The sequence below is a fragment of the Accipiter gentilis genome, chromosome 7, assembly GCF_929443795.1.
Source record: "Accipiter gentilis chromosome 7, bAccGen1.1, whole genome shotgun sequence".
In the NCBI taxonomy this organism is placed as follows: domain Eukaryota; kingdom Metazoa; phylum Chordata; class Aves; order Accipitriformes; family Accipitridae; genus Astur; species Astur gentilis.
In genome coordinates, this window is record NC_064886.1 from 24434371 (window position 1) to 24448780 (window position 14410).

At 38.3% G+C, this 14410-nt stretch overlaps 1 protein-coding gene across 6 annotated transcripts in view; it reads left to right on the top strand.

Moving 5' to 3' along the window:
* The first annotated feature begins 6712 nt into the window (after positions 1-6712).
* ESRP2 (epithelial splicing regulatory protein 2) overlaps positions 6713-14410 on the top strand; it is a 47920-nt gene continuing 40222 nt past the window's right edge. For 5 of the 6 annotated variants that reach the window (XM_049805278.1, XM_049805280.1, XM_049805282.1 and 2 more), the window contains exons 1-3: positions 8217-8350; positions 8578-8730; positions 9650-9778. In XM_049805278.1, the coding sequence (XP_049661235.1) occupies positions 8596-8730; positions 9650-9778 (264 nt within the window). In that variant the 5' untranslated portion in view covers positions 8217-8350; positions 8578-8595. Of the gene's footprint in view, positions 6783-8216; positions 8351-8577; positions 8731-9649; positions 9779-14410 lie in introns of those variants that run through there. The other variant, XM_049805279.1, reaches the window with a different exon arrangement.

A 14410-nucleotide genomic window follows, 5' to 3' on the forward strand; every position in this document is an offset into this window, starting at 1 on the left:
GTTTTAACTGAATCAGGTCCAGCTTTCTGAAACTGGATCAATATTTCAAAGCTGATTCACGGTGTAGCTCCACAAATAGTGCTGAAGAATCAGAGGGGACAATGAGGCAAGGGTGGGATGAGAATGAATAGCTGAAACTGGATGAATAAGGTATGCCTGAAATTTATATTTATGTCAAACATTTTATTGTGAAACCTACAGCTTAAAAGCACAGTTTGTCATATATGTCAGGCCCAACCAGCTCCTAACTATTCCCATTTCATCAGTGGGGGTACGTTTGTTCATAGTGCATACCAGGATTTAATCTATCTGGAAAATAATGAAGGAGTAGATCAGACTCCTCTGCCTCCCTGCTCACACAAAGCAAAGCACTAGAGAATGGAAAGAAGTGGTTGAAAGTTAAAGTTATATCCTAGACATCTACTTCACCCAGAGTGTTATCAGTACGTTCACTCTAGTCACTGTGTAGCCACTCCCAGGATGTGCCAGTCAACTTTCTCTTGTGTATGCCCCAGGGCTCTTTTCCTTTTCCTCACCACCATATATTTCAATGTAGAAAAGGCAAAATCTTAATGTGTGTTAACTATGTCACACTATGATTGAAATAATTACTTGAGAAAACCAAGGAATGACTGAACACAAGGTGACATTTCCTGTCAAACAAGGGTGTGGCACATTAGCAGAGGTTTGTGGAAAGGAGGTGTGGCAATACTGGCACTTATAAAACAGCTCTGTCATGGTATGTTATCACAACTCCAATTTATTGGGAAGGGAAAAGGTAGAACTCATTGCACCTGCTTGCCATGTGCTTAGTTATTATCTGTGTTTATAAAGCAATTCTGTGGCTATTAAGTGATAAAATGCACCGAATAGCATCATATGGCATCTTAAATTTAAAATTTCTGCAGTATGCCAAAGGGAAGAATCTAGGTGGAGCTGCCTTTTTTTTTTTCTTTTTTTTTCTATTTTTGTTTTTTACTTGAATACATTTACCGACTGTGCAATATGTTTCTTTGAGAATGTTTCTTCTCAGGAATTCATATCACTCTGGTATCAGTCAGGTGTATTAGTAAGGACACTACTTTTATCTTACTTCCACTGCATATTCCACAGCATATAAAATCCATTATCAGGCCAGAGTAAGAAGGGTATTTGGTCAACCATACCGAGAGGTTAAAGTGAAGAGAGGATTTGTTGAATAGTACCAAGGAAATTTGAGTGAGAATCTGGTGACTCTACTGACATAACTATAACTATATAATACAGTTCAGCATAAACTAGAGTCTTCCATGCAAACAATTGCATCTAGAGGTGCTGTAGAAAAAATGAGATATCTTTGCAAAAACTGTAGTTGGTTTATCAAGTTACAAATGGTAAAGTAGAAAATAAACTCATCTAATCTTCCTAGAAATTGGCATATTAGTTCTGCTAGAGTCTGGTAGTAATGAGTCAGATGACTTTTTAAAGACCATGTACTTTCAAGACAAAGACGGTAAAACAAAAATACAGAAGTTGTATTGGAGGCCTGATTCCTTGAGGAAATTGTTCCATCCTTGTAATTAGATAGAATAGGACACAGAGCATGTTTGAAATCACCCTGTGAGATCCTAAGTATATAGTCATTGGTGGTAGAAGTGGAGCAAAATAAACATAATCAACATGAAAGAACAAGAAACCATTGAATGATAGGTCTCCTATCATGTCTATTTTGGATGCACATAATTGCATTCATCAGTTTATTAGACAAAATACTTCGATTAAATGTTTTTAAAGCCTAAGTACTTCAACAGGTGGTTAAGTTTTGCTTAAGTTTTGCATTTATATTTTACTTCTATTTATACTGTGGTGAGAAAAAGATGTGTATTAGCATATCTGTATGTGGAATAAGTTTAATTAAATTATAATGAAGAAACAGATTAAATATCAGAGCAGCTAAATCAAATGGGAATGAAATATTATAGGAACACACCCTCATTTTTCATAAGGGTTTTTAAGTCAGCTGAGAGCTTGTGGTACAATCTGAATAAAAAGCCAGAGCTTAGTAATTTCTGCCAAGATACTCTCATGAGGCCAGTATCAGCCAGTTGTCAGTAAAGCTTGAGAAAATGTGACTTGCATAAATTATCATTATTTGTGTAATTCATACAGTTGTTTTTCGTTAGCAATTTGGACTTCCTGTATACAGTCTTTTGTATTCACTTGATGATCAGCTCTTTCATCACTGCTATATTGCAGAATTATCAACTCTAAGTAAGTGAGAGTAGTGTATAGCATGCAGATCTTTTGATGTAGACAGTGACATTTACATTTCTTATATTGTCTAATTGTTTTTTATGTTTACATGCAAGGTGACTGGAGTTAGATATCCAAAGTTCCATATGGCTTTGGCTGTCTCACTTTGAAACATCAGTGATTTTGTGTTTCAGTGAACTTCTGAGAACTTTCTAGATGTGTGGGAATATGGTGGGCTGAATATCATCAATTCATTGAAGGAGTGAATACACTAATTCTTTTGTAAAAAGTTAAAAGACTACTGGGTTTCCTGTCATGCTATTTCTATGACTGGAAGTCTCTGAGTTGGTCTGTTTAAAGTATAAAATGGCCCAAACCAAATGCTTCATGTAGATATCAGGTCATTTTCATTTTCTGTTATAAGGAGTTAACCACTTGATCTTTTCACAAGAGGATATAGGGTTTATTCTGTTGAACTTTAAACATGCAAAGTAACTTTTAATTTTATTGTTTATAAATTAATAAGATGATTCTATTTAATTGCATTTAAATAGTAGTGAATGAAAGCCAGCATTTTCACTTTTAGCTGTTGCAGTGAATTGTGTTATCTGCTCTTTTTTGCTGAAGTGTGGTAGTGGTGGTAGCAAGGATGGTGATAATGGGGTTTTCTCCTTTATAGCTGTTGTAACAAACAACTAATTATATTAAACCTCATAATTAAAAAGCAAATTTTTACTCTTGGATATGCAGTCACAGTGACAGACTTGTAAACTGCTATATCCTTTCAATGGACAAAGAAAGGATGGGTTAGTAACAGAAGTGTTTTAATCTAAAGCTGAACATCAATTTGCTTAAAAACTTGCCACAGAAATAATGTTTTCCATTGAATTTCCATTTTTCGTATTATACCTGAGACTAGTAAAAAAGTGACCATTGCAATGAAAATGTATTAAGGCAGATTCTAGGGGCAATAAAACTTCACACAAAGTGAATTTTCAGTCACAGGTAAGGTAGATAGAAAGGTTCAGGAAGTACTTGCATATTCATATCACATGGCTTGTCTAACTTACCACAGCTTAAAGATCCTGTCTCAACTAGTTGCAGTGAATTATTTAAAAATTTAGCAATGAGATCAGATTGGCCACTAGGAGAAAGTTTCTCATCAGCAATGTAGTGCAGCATTGGAACAGGTCATCCATGGAGGTTTTCAAGACACAGCTAGACAAAGCATTGCCTGGTTCAATCTAGTGTTGGCAGTAGTCCAGCTGTGGGCACAATGTTGGACAAGAGGACTTCCAGAGGTCCCCGTCAGCTAGCATTTCAAAGATTATAATTTGAGAAAACAGTGTAGTAAATTATTTGAAGGAAAGCATTATTTCCGATGAGAGAAAAATCTAAATTCACTGTGTATTTGATGTAAAATGTTAACTTTAATGTAAATCTATAATAATATTGATGAAAGGCACTATTATGCATTTATGTTTGATCTGTCTATAAATTTGCTAGAAAAGTAAATGCTTAGATCTTTGAAAGCCTGATACCTGTAATCTGGAGAAATTTGGCTAAACAGCATACACCTGTACTCCAATGGGAGCTGAGCATGTATAAAACCTTTGTAGGATTAAGTTGCTGGATTGATTGTCATCCCATTAAAGGAGAGAAGCGATGTAAAATAATAGGGAAAGTAATTTTGGTTTTATTTATCTTACTTAGTCACCAATTTTATGTTTTAATTTACCTTTGAGTCAATAGAAATTAAATTCCAACCGATACAGGATTCTAAGTGAATGCTTTCAGTATGTCTTGATGGGGCTAGTACGTGCAAGGTAACAATCCATTGGAAACCACCTTTGAGAAGTACTTTTGCATATTGCTGAGCTTTTGTGAATATCCCAATGGAAATGATTTCAAGGCTTCTGCACTGCATTGTAATCATGACAGACCTACCCGGCAGACCAAAAAATCAGATCTCTCCAAACATCTGGACAGCAATCAAAGAACACTGTTAAGCAGTTGTTCCCATGCCCTTTCCCCCTCATTTGCTGTTAAAGAAAGAATGCCAGGAAATTCTTTACATATGGGTTTATGTTTCAGGAGTTGCAGTAAGCTCCTCCTTCAGAAAATATTGCTACAGTTGTTTATAATCCCATCCAGGAGCCAAGGACTGAATGGGTATGAAATCTAAATGTCTTTTCTCATTTACTTACGGATCACTTACAGATCTTTTATTTCCTGTGCCAGTTCAGTTTGGAGATGCTGAGGCACAGAGAGAATTTACTACTATCCCTATTGTGCAGATAAACACTGAGGCTCCATACTTACTTAATTTAGCATCTCTGTTTCTCAGAACCACAGAATAATTTTGGCTAGAAAAGACCTCTGGAGGTCATTTGGTCCAACCTCCCTGCCCCACCAGCATGGCCAATTTTGAAGTTAGACTCAACTTCAAAGTTAGTTCACTTTTCTCAGGGCATCTCAAACCATTTTACAAGGTTAAACATCATCACTGTCTTCCTTTTAACTAATGAGTAAAATAATCATAAGGAAGACAAATAAATTCTCAATATCATACAAGTTTGGAAGAGAAGATTGACTTTTAGCTTCCCTGAAAGGTAATTGAAGTATTGCTGTAGGTCTGAATGTGGCCAGGATATTATTCCAGATCTCACGTCTCCAAATTTCATACTCCTTTTATTAGACTATAACAAAAGGACTTCAGTGATCGGGAGATTCAGTCCACCGGGGTTTTTAATAATAATGTAGTAAAGTAAAAGGAGTGTTTGTTTTCTTTTCTTTTCTTTTTTTTTTGTTTGTTTTGTCTTTGTCTTGGTTCGTGAAACTGTATAGTGTGTATAGTAGGAACGAAATTGTCACTACATTTAATGAGCTTCTTCAGCATTCTCATGGGATCCAACTGTAAAACTGTTCTATTTTCCAGTCCTGTTTGTTGTTTGATTAGAAAGAAACAAACAAAATAATCACAATACTAAACTTGCATAAACAATCAATGTCCATCTTTAAAACTTTTATTCTCCTCCCAGTTACATTTATGAGACATTATCCTTGTATGGAGCCTACAAACAAGAACCTCTATAAATATGCCTGCCAGGATTAAAGCTAAAGGTGAGCAGTAACTATTTCAGCAAGATCTTGGTTACAAATTAACTTTGCTAATGCTCAGTGCACAAGGGCTTGACCCACATGTTGTTTCAGGAAGTGGATCCTGTTGCTGTTCTGTGGAGACATGCAGTGTCATTCCTTTACATTTTTTTAGATCAATAACATTGCAGGGACAGGTATAACTAAGGGTTGCATGCAGAGAGATGATAGAAGGTCAATGGGAAACAAATTGCATAATCTGATACTTGAAAATGTCCGAAATCCCAGGAAGGCCAGCATTTATTTATATTTTTCTTTTAAACATTTTAGAATATGTTTGAAGTCCATTTAGCTAGAGTAGTTTAGATAAGTTAGTAACAGTACAATTATATGAGTCAAGATAGCCTAAGAGTAGAAACCAGATGGGTTTTCTAGGAAAAGATACTACATTTTATTAGGGGAGCTAATATAATTGTGAACAGCATACAAGCTTTTGGATTCACTAGCCTTTGATACCATGCATAGATTTCAAATAAGTTTTCACAGGTTTTTGGCATTGATATGAGTAGGACTTCTTTAATTTGACATGTTGCTCTAAGTGAATGATGATACTTTTTTCTTTCACATTAGATCCGAAAAGACGATTACATATGTATTGGCATTCTCTTTGCCGATTCACGGAAGCCTGTGAGCATATATATCAAGCCAGCCAACATTATATCATTTGTATGATCTTCTATAGAAATCTGCTAATTATAATCCCATTTCGTATGAAGGCTATTTGGTATGAAGTCTATTGGGGCTATGAAATGGCACCCTCGTGATGGCAGCTAAATTGTAGCAGACTGGTACTTTTTTCTGTGAACATAGCTACAGGTAAAAATCTGTGTTTATGTGTGCAGACACTGGCTCCCCCCAAACATCCCCATGAAATATATGTATTTGGTAGGGAAGGAATAGGTTGGGATAAGAGGAACAATTATCACACTTTAAGTCAGTGTATTTTTATTGTTCTTATTACAGACTTAAGGGGTAAGAATCATCCCATATGCAATGAACAGGCTGTTATGCTGCTTCATTACCACTATATCCAAAAGATATAACTAACCAAAAGGAATATGAATGGGTTTTTAGTCTACCAAGGACTTCTAGACATGGATTGACAGAGGAAAATACAGCTGTTGTGTAAATTCTGTAATGCCAGAAAATATACTACTGAAAACATTTTGAATATGTAAATATACATATATATGTTACAGATTAGAGTTTTCATCTCTGAGTGTTTGGGAATTTGCCCATTCTGTAACAATGATCTCTCTTCAGGACTGCTTTTCAGGCAACTGCACACACAAGCAGCTGAGACAGCAGCTGAGAGGCATTTAACAACTATCTTGTAATGTTCAGTGAGATACACCTGTGCACTGCAAAGGTGTCTGCATGGCCTCTGCCAGGTAAATACTTGCAATACATGAATTCTAAGATAATTCATATAAGGCAGCATCCTTGAACTGTAGTTTACTTTCATTGAAATAAATGGAAATAGTCTTGGTGATGGTGTTAGCATGTGAATCGGTGCTTGCTGAAGGAGGTCCATAATAACTGCTATAATTAACCAATTATAAAATTAGCTTGTTAAAAGAAGGGAAAATGTGATGTTAATATTTAAACCTGTCAGATATTCACAGTTAAATGTCCATCTCTGCATTTTCCTGTAATAGACATCAGTAGCTAAATAGCAGCACCATTTTGCATTCAGTGAAATTGTATTTCAACACAACACTAATATAAAGTACAAACTGGAGATTTAATTAAGCAAAAGAACAATCATGACTAGTCTAACTTGCAACATTTGGCCTTTAAAAATCATTAGTAACTCATCAGTGGTGGCAGTAGGAAAAATAATAACACGGTCAAAACAGTTTAGAGGCTTTTTGATCTTAATTTCTGCTTTAAAATGAATTTGACAATGTCTCCAAAAATTGTCTCAGCCCCCAATGTTACAAATATTACTGCTGCTCCCATCGAGCAGAAATGCTTAAGAGTATTTTTATAGTAGCTAAACTAGGTGGTGTTTTCCCATTGTAGAGTCTCATCTGTGAAACAAAAAAGAAAAGAGGTATAGAGAAAAAACTGCCCATCTTGGACTGCAGTTAATGCCCGGGAGATAGTTCTCTGAGCAGCTTTTAAGATAGAAAATACAGGGCTTTATATCTCTATTTTGCAAAAGGTGCACCCTTTCTCAAAAACAAAAATTATTTCACTGGGACCCTCCTTTGCAAACCATGTGCAGAATAAGGCCTGAAACGCAAAGTACTTTCCGCCTGTAATATCCCTTAACAATTCCTGTATACTACTGCACTTTTATTACACATGAACGCCGGCACTGGTAGCTCAGTACATACACGGCGACGTGCACGAAAGGCAATCAATTAGAAGCCGGTGAAGACTTTTGTGCATTTCAAAGCTAAGTCACAGATTGTGTTTTGGCAACTGTACGTGTATGTTCTTCAGATTCCCAACGGGACCCGCTCCGAGAACACAGACCCCCATACCCCCCCCCCCGTACGCCGGGCGAGGGGCCGCGGGCGGCCGCGCAGCGGGAGCGCGCATTGTCCGCGCCCAGCGCCGGACGGGATCCCGCAAAACTGAAAGCAGGTAGAGGCACTTCCTGCAGGCAGAATTGAAGAGAGAGAAAAGGGAGTTTTCCTCTGATCTCCCTCAAAAACCAATCAGGCCAGATCAGCCAGGCGTTGATTCTCCCCCTGTCCCTCCTACACCTTTTCCAAAGGCCCAATGGCCTTGTCCCTCTGGGAGATTGACTAGAGTCACATGAGCTGCACCAAGGGCAGGTAACTCTGGAGAGGGGAAGGGGGAAGGAAAAAAAAAAAAAAAAGCGAGAAAAAAAAAAAAGCCCAAGCCCAGGCTGGGCTTCTGCCATGATGTCAGAGGGAAAGAAACCCACAGCTTGCTAATTTCACCTCCCAATCAGCCCCGGGAAGAAGGAGATCACCGGGAACAGGTAGAGATGCGAGCTTTCTCCATTTTTTTTGTCTCAAACACCCTACCTCCTAAATAGCTCTCTCTCTCCTCTTGATATTGTGACTCCTCGTTCGCTCCTTTCCTCTTTGATCACTCGGAGGTAGGGGGTGAGCCTTGTGGGGGTTTTTTTGTTCCTTTTTTTTGTTTGTTTGTGTGTCTTTTTCTTTTTTTCTCTCTCTTTTTTTTGACCTCTGCTTTTGATTGTAGTTGTTTCCCCCTGTGGTCATGACGGCTTCGCACAGTGACTCTTTGGTGGTGTTGTTTGGGGCAACAGCTGGTGCATATGGGGCTAAACTGGGTTCGGATGAGAGGGAACTAATTCTCTTGGTGTGGCAAGTTGTGGATCTACCCAGCAAGAAGGTATGGCTTCGACACCCGGTCCGAGGGCGCGTTCCCCGGGCGCAGGGCGAGCAGGCTCGCCCGGCCGCTCGCCGCCTCCCCGGAGCCGATTGTTCATTTCACAAATGCACCGAGGGGAGGGAGCGGGGCCCCCGTGCCCGGGGGTCATTCACTCTTCGGGTTAGGCACTCCAGAAGGTCCTTTTTGTTCCGTTTTAAGGGAAGAAGTAACTTCGAAAGAAAGTTTGGCCGCTTCCACCCCCCTGCTCTGTCCCCGCTAAAGCATCTGTAGCTTCAAATTCGAAGAGTCTACGGACTTGTGGAGCTTTAAAAGAAAGAGCTGCCCTCAGTAACTGGCTCCAAACGTGCATGCTTTCATGGGAGCTGTCTCAGGACCCTTTGCGGCCTGCTGCAGGAGCCTTTTCTTTTTTTTTTTTTTTTTTTTTTTTTAAAACCAGCGTTTGGATGACCTTTAAGAGAATATTGACTTCCTTTAATTTTTAGGCTAATCTGAAAATATGCTCTATTTTTCTTTTTCCCAAAAGCCATATCATAAACAAGAACCCCCTAGAGGTGAAGGGCTTTGAAACAAACATGACTATCAATTTCATTAATCGATTCAGGAAACTGCCTTAATATTATGTGATCTTCCCTTTGCAATTAATAACTCCCACAAAAATCAGTGCTAACTGCAAAAGGCGTCACATGAAAACTGGCTCCGATTCCCTGAAGCGGAGAGCGTGGCTCTCCTGGGTGGGAGGGAAAGAAACCGAGGCAAAAGGTTTCGATTTGTGAAATTGACAAATGCTTTTTCTCATTGTGATTGTTATCGGGAACATGATACTGCACCTTTCTGATTTTTCTGCAGTCTGAACGCACTGTTAAAAAGAGCTAATTCGATTGTTCCTCACTTTTGTCCATAATTTCTTACATGTTTTTAGGTAGGGACGCTACACAAATCCCTGGTGAAAGCAGACAACTTGGACTTAAGTGACCAGTGTCGTGAAGTGAGTGGCTTAACACCAGAGGGACTGGGCAAAGCTGAACCACTGGACCGGGTTCTTCAACAGGTGAGGTGCTGCTCCTGGGAGCAGGGTCTATTCAGGGTGAAGCCTGGGCACAAGATTCAAATGATTTGATAAAAGAAATAGACTGCAATTTTGTCTTTCACTTTGAAATCACTAGCAAGTTTTTGAGCTTATTTTAAAGCTAACCCAAATGAGACCTGAACCATTTGAAATGGGAACCCCATAATTGTGAAACAGTTATGTACAGTACCAGAGTTATCTGAGCTGATGCTCTAGTACTTGGAAGATCTGGCTTCTGATTATTTTGATGAGTCTACTTTTATTCCAAATTCTCTTGCTCAAGCCTTGAAAGACTAGGCTGATAAGAGCACTACTTAATTTAGCAGTGCTAATCAAACTTTAAAAATTCAGGTGGTATGTTTTAATTTACAGGTTCACTGCTATAATGTGTATTAAAAAACTTGACATTTCTCATTTGTTATTCTTAGTTAGTTGAAATCTTCAAAACTATACTTTCATAAAACATCAGCGGTGCTTGTTGTGTATCACTCTTTTCCAGGTGAGCTTAATTTAATTAGTTTAGTGGATTATAAAGTGATTGGGTTTTATTGTACAATTTCTGTATTTTGCACTTTGGCTCACTTAATATCACACTAAGACAGTGAATCTGTAAAATTGTGTGATCCTTGCGGTTCAAGAGACCCTAAGTTACCTAAAAAAAATTTAATGCAAGTAGTGTATACATATGCAGTTCCTGAAAGTTTGCTTGCTTTCACTGTCTTTTCTATACATGAAATGTGCTTGAATGGAAAAATACAATAGTGCATTTTTGTGTAACATATAAAACTGGCTTTCCACACCTTGTCTGAATCATTCGTAGGTGTGTTTCAGCAAGAAACTTGCTTAGGCAGTAGAACAGGTTCATGTTGCTGTAACTTCTGGTGACACAGATAACTTGGCAGACTAGGTCCTAACCCTCTTTGATACTGAGTGGTTAACACTTCACTCTGGAGAGAGTATCTTTGAAAATAGAAATGTGTAACTTTCATGTGTCTTAAAATCTGTCAACATTAGGTGCAGATGGTATTTATACTACTTGCACTAGTTTTGCTAGAGTCCAAGACCACGAGGTGATTTTTTTTTTTTTTTTTTTTAAAGCTTCAAAATAATGCCTGAGAAAATGTGCAGCTGCAGGTTTGATCTTGTCCCAGATCTTGCACTAAAGACATCTGGAACAGCTTAGCCTAGTACACTCTGTTTACCTTTATAACAGACACACTTTAATTATACTCAATACTTTATGAGAGATTGTATCTTATTGCCGTAAATTGCACTGTAGGTGGGTCTGCTTTAGCAAATAAAAGGAAATACTACCTTTGTGTGTAGGTGGGTAGAGACTTGAAAAACAACAATTTTTTTTCCTTTTTGTTTGGCACATCTATGCAACTAAATAATGATTTTGCCGTTAATTGTTGGATGCCAGTTCTTCTGGAATAGGTCTTCGGGAACACACTTTACTTAAGCTCGTCTCCCTTCCCCTCCATATGTCCTGACTCTCTGGGAGTTAGGGGAGAATTAGTTCATCCTCCCACTTGCAACGGTGGCAAAAAGCAAAATTCCATATTTTTTAATAGTAGATCCTTTTCTACATTTTTGAAGATAAGTCCATTAGATATTTTAATTGCATCATGTATTTTAAGGATGAGTCAGGTATTTGTCAACACATGCAGATTCCCCCTCCCCTCCCCCCCCCCAGTTAAGTGTTTTGATTAGTAAAAGCACAGGTGGGTGAAGTGGTTATTTGAAAAGGAGGAGGAAAAGGAAGTAGACTTGTACCTTGATTTGAGATAATGTTATAGAGTATGTGAAATTAGCTTTCCACACCCTGCTTGGATTGTGGTAGAAAAGTTGATGATGCAGCTGAAAATCACTCACTTTAGCACACATCTCAGTCATGTAAATGAAAGTTTTAGTGCCTACTTCTGGCTTTTGCCTTGGGTTCCCAGTCTCTACATGTAAAGGGAAGTGAGAATCGCTAAGCACAAATCCATTGTAACTTTTATCTGTGCTTCAGAGATCTCTGCCAACCTCAACCATTCTGTGATTCCGATTCTGTCATTTGTAACTGGTAAACAGTAGATCAGCTGCTGGAGGTCTGGAGTTTTTCCATTGACCACAGAAAGCCTCCTTTTATTACTATTTAGTTCACTTTCCAGCAATGATAGGGTCTACCAAAAGCCTATAATCTCTGGTTAAGTCTTTACTACTCTTATAACAAGGCACTTCAACAAATGATGCATCATTTCAATTTTACTTCATATTCTTACAGTATTACATCACATGACTTACTACTTGGGTTTGTCTTAAGAAATATTCTAAACTAGGGTTTCCCACCAATATATTTTTGCTGTGTAATCTTACAAAGTGAAGTTCTGAAGCACAGTGCCCCCAAATAACCAAGCTGTTTGCTGCAGTGTATGTTCTATATACCTTGCTGCAAGTTTTTAAATACTGTACTTGTCCAGGGTAACAAGCATTTGATTCCACAGATGCTAGTGCATTTATGGGATCCGGCTATATTTTCTGATAGGTGATATGCAATGTTTTGATACCTATATTTTGGGTGGGAAGGGGAGATCCTGGTAACGTACAAATACTAGGGAAATAGTTACCTGAAGTCATAAAATGTGTGCCCTTTGGAAGCAGTCTGCCTGATGATGTATTTAGTTCAAAATGGCATTAATAACTTATCTCTTTTGTTGGACCAGTAATGGTGAACTTACAACTGCTGACTGAGATGTGGTATTGTAGTTGCAGAATGCTACCAAGTAGAAAAATGTGAGGATTTTTTTAACAAGTAAGTAGGAGATCTCTTCTTCAAGTGTGTATCTGGAACTGGCTTGAGCCTGTGATGTACACTAAACATGTACTACCTACACTACTTACTAAAGGAAATAGTGTCCTACATTTCTTTCTGCATTGCTAGGGCATTCTTGCTAGGTTTCATTGTTCAGATCCTCAAGTCACAGGACTGGCTTATTTAGCATGTTATTTATATTTTTCTAAACAACTGCTGGAGCTTTATGGTTTCTCAGTTTCCAAGCTTTTAAGGGAGAAAATTATTTTCGGGTTGCTCTCTGAAACCTTGCAGGAATGGTAGCTTGCTTTTAAACAGCAAAACCAAAATGAACTTTACCTTTCTCTCAGCCCCATTACTCTGTCATCAAAAAGCTGACGTCTTCATGTGCTTCTCTGATTCTAGCCATAGGGGTTCCAAGTTAAAGATTGAATACTAAGTTGAAAGTGTTGTGGATTTCTTAATCCTTCCCATACAGAAATCCTGGCTGAATCAGCATGACTTGCCTTAAGACATGTTACTTTTGCAAGGCAATATTTGCATGTCTCCCTGACAAAGGATAAGTCTAAGAAGAGCTAATAATTTTGGAGAGCTGTCTGCAGTATTTAGCTGTAATTACCATCTTACTTTGAATGATATACATAAAAAGGGACAGGTTCTCATGAGAGCTGGGTCTGCTTTTGGTCCTATTGAAAGCATCCAAATTTCATCTACGGATTGACATTTAAGTAATAAAAAAAATATGTTTGGAAGACTGTCTTAGTCTTGCTGATCTTCCATTGCATTGTACATTGGACCCAATCCATCAAGGAGAGATTCGATTCATATTCTTAAACATAGCAAGACAAAGCTGGGCCTTTTTTCCCCTGCTCTCCTAAACCATGCACAGATTGAAAATACTGAGGGGTTGCCACTTCATCAGGTGGTAGCAAATTACCAGTTCTCTAAAGCATGTTTGGATGCCAATTGATCATCCAGCTGAGCTACAGGTGCAATTTATTTTCTCGCATATCAACAAATTCAGCAAGAAACAAGCTGGTTAGATGAGCATTTGGAAACAAATGGGATGGGGGGAGAGGTTGAAGAACCAGTGAATTCCTCTAACCTGATAAACCAGTTACAGCTCTTTTTTTTTTTTTGAGAAACTTGTTCTGCAGCCTCCTTTTCACAAAGTGCTAACAGAAAGTTTTCTTGGCTCACTTGCCAGCTGTCACACCTTCATTTTGGATAAATTATTTTTTTGAATATTTTTTATACACCTCTGAAGTTTCAGACTGCAGAAAAAAGCCTGAAAATGCAGGATGACTTTTTTTTTTTTTGTCTCATGGTTCATCTTCCAACTTCAGATTATTTGGTGACTGCATCACCTCAATAAAATTCCTAGTAGTGTCTGTATTTTGGACTATTTGCTGGGTCCGAGTTCTGAAGTTTTGGAGCAGGTGTTTGGCAAACCTTTCACAAGTGTTACTGAGCAGGCTGTTCTCTCCACAACAAATACTTAGGGTGTAGTTTCACAAGATTTGGCTTCAGCAGTGAAGCCAGCTTCTCTCTTGCCCCTGCACCATACTTTGCTATCTTTTTGTCGTGTCAGTAAAACTCTTGTGAAGCTGTGCTGTAAACAGGATCACTTAAATGAGCAGGTAGGGTGGGAACTTCTAAGCTGCTTTGCTGTCCAAGCTCACGTCCCATGAAACTACACCCTTTGGTTGTATTTTCGTGATCCAACATGTTTGATGGCGATACCAGCCTAATGTATTTCTGCCCCCGCATCAAGTTCTCAAGCTGCATGGAAACTTTTTAGTGGCACCTTTTGCTTA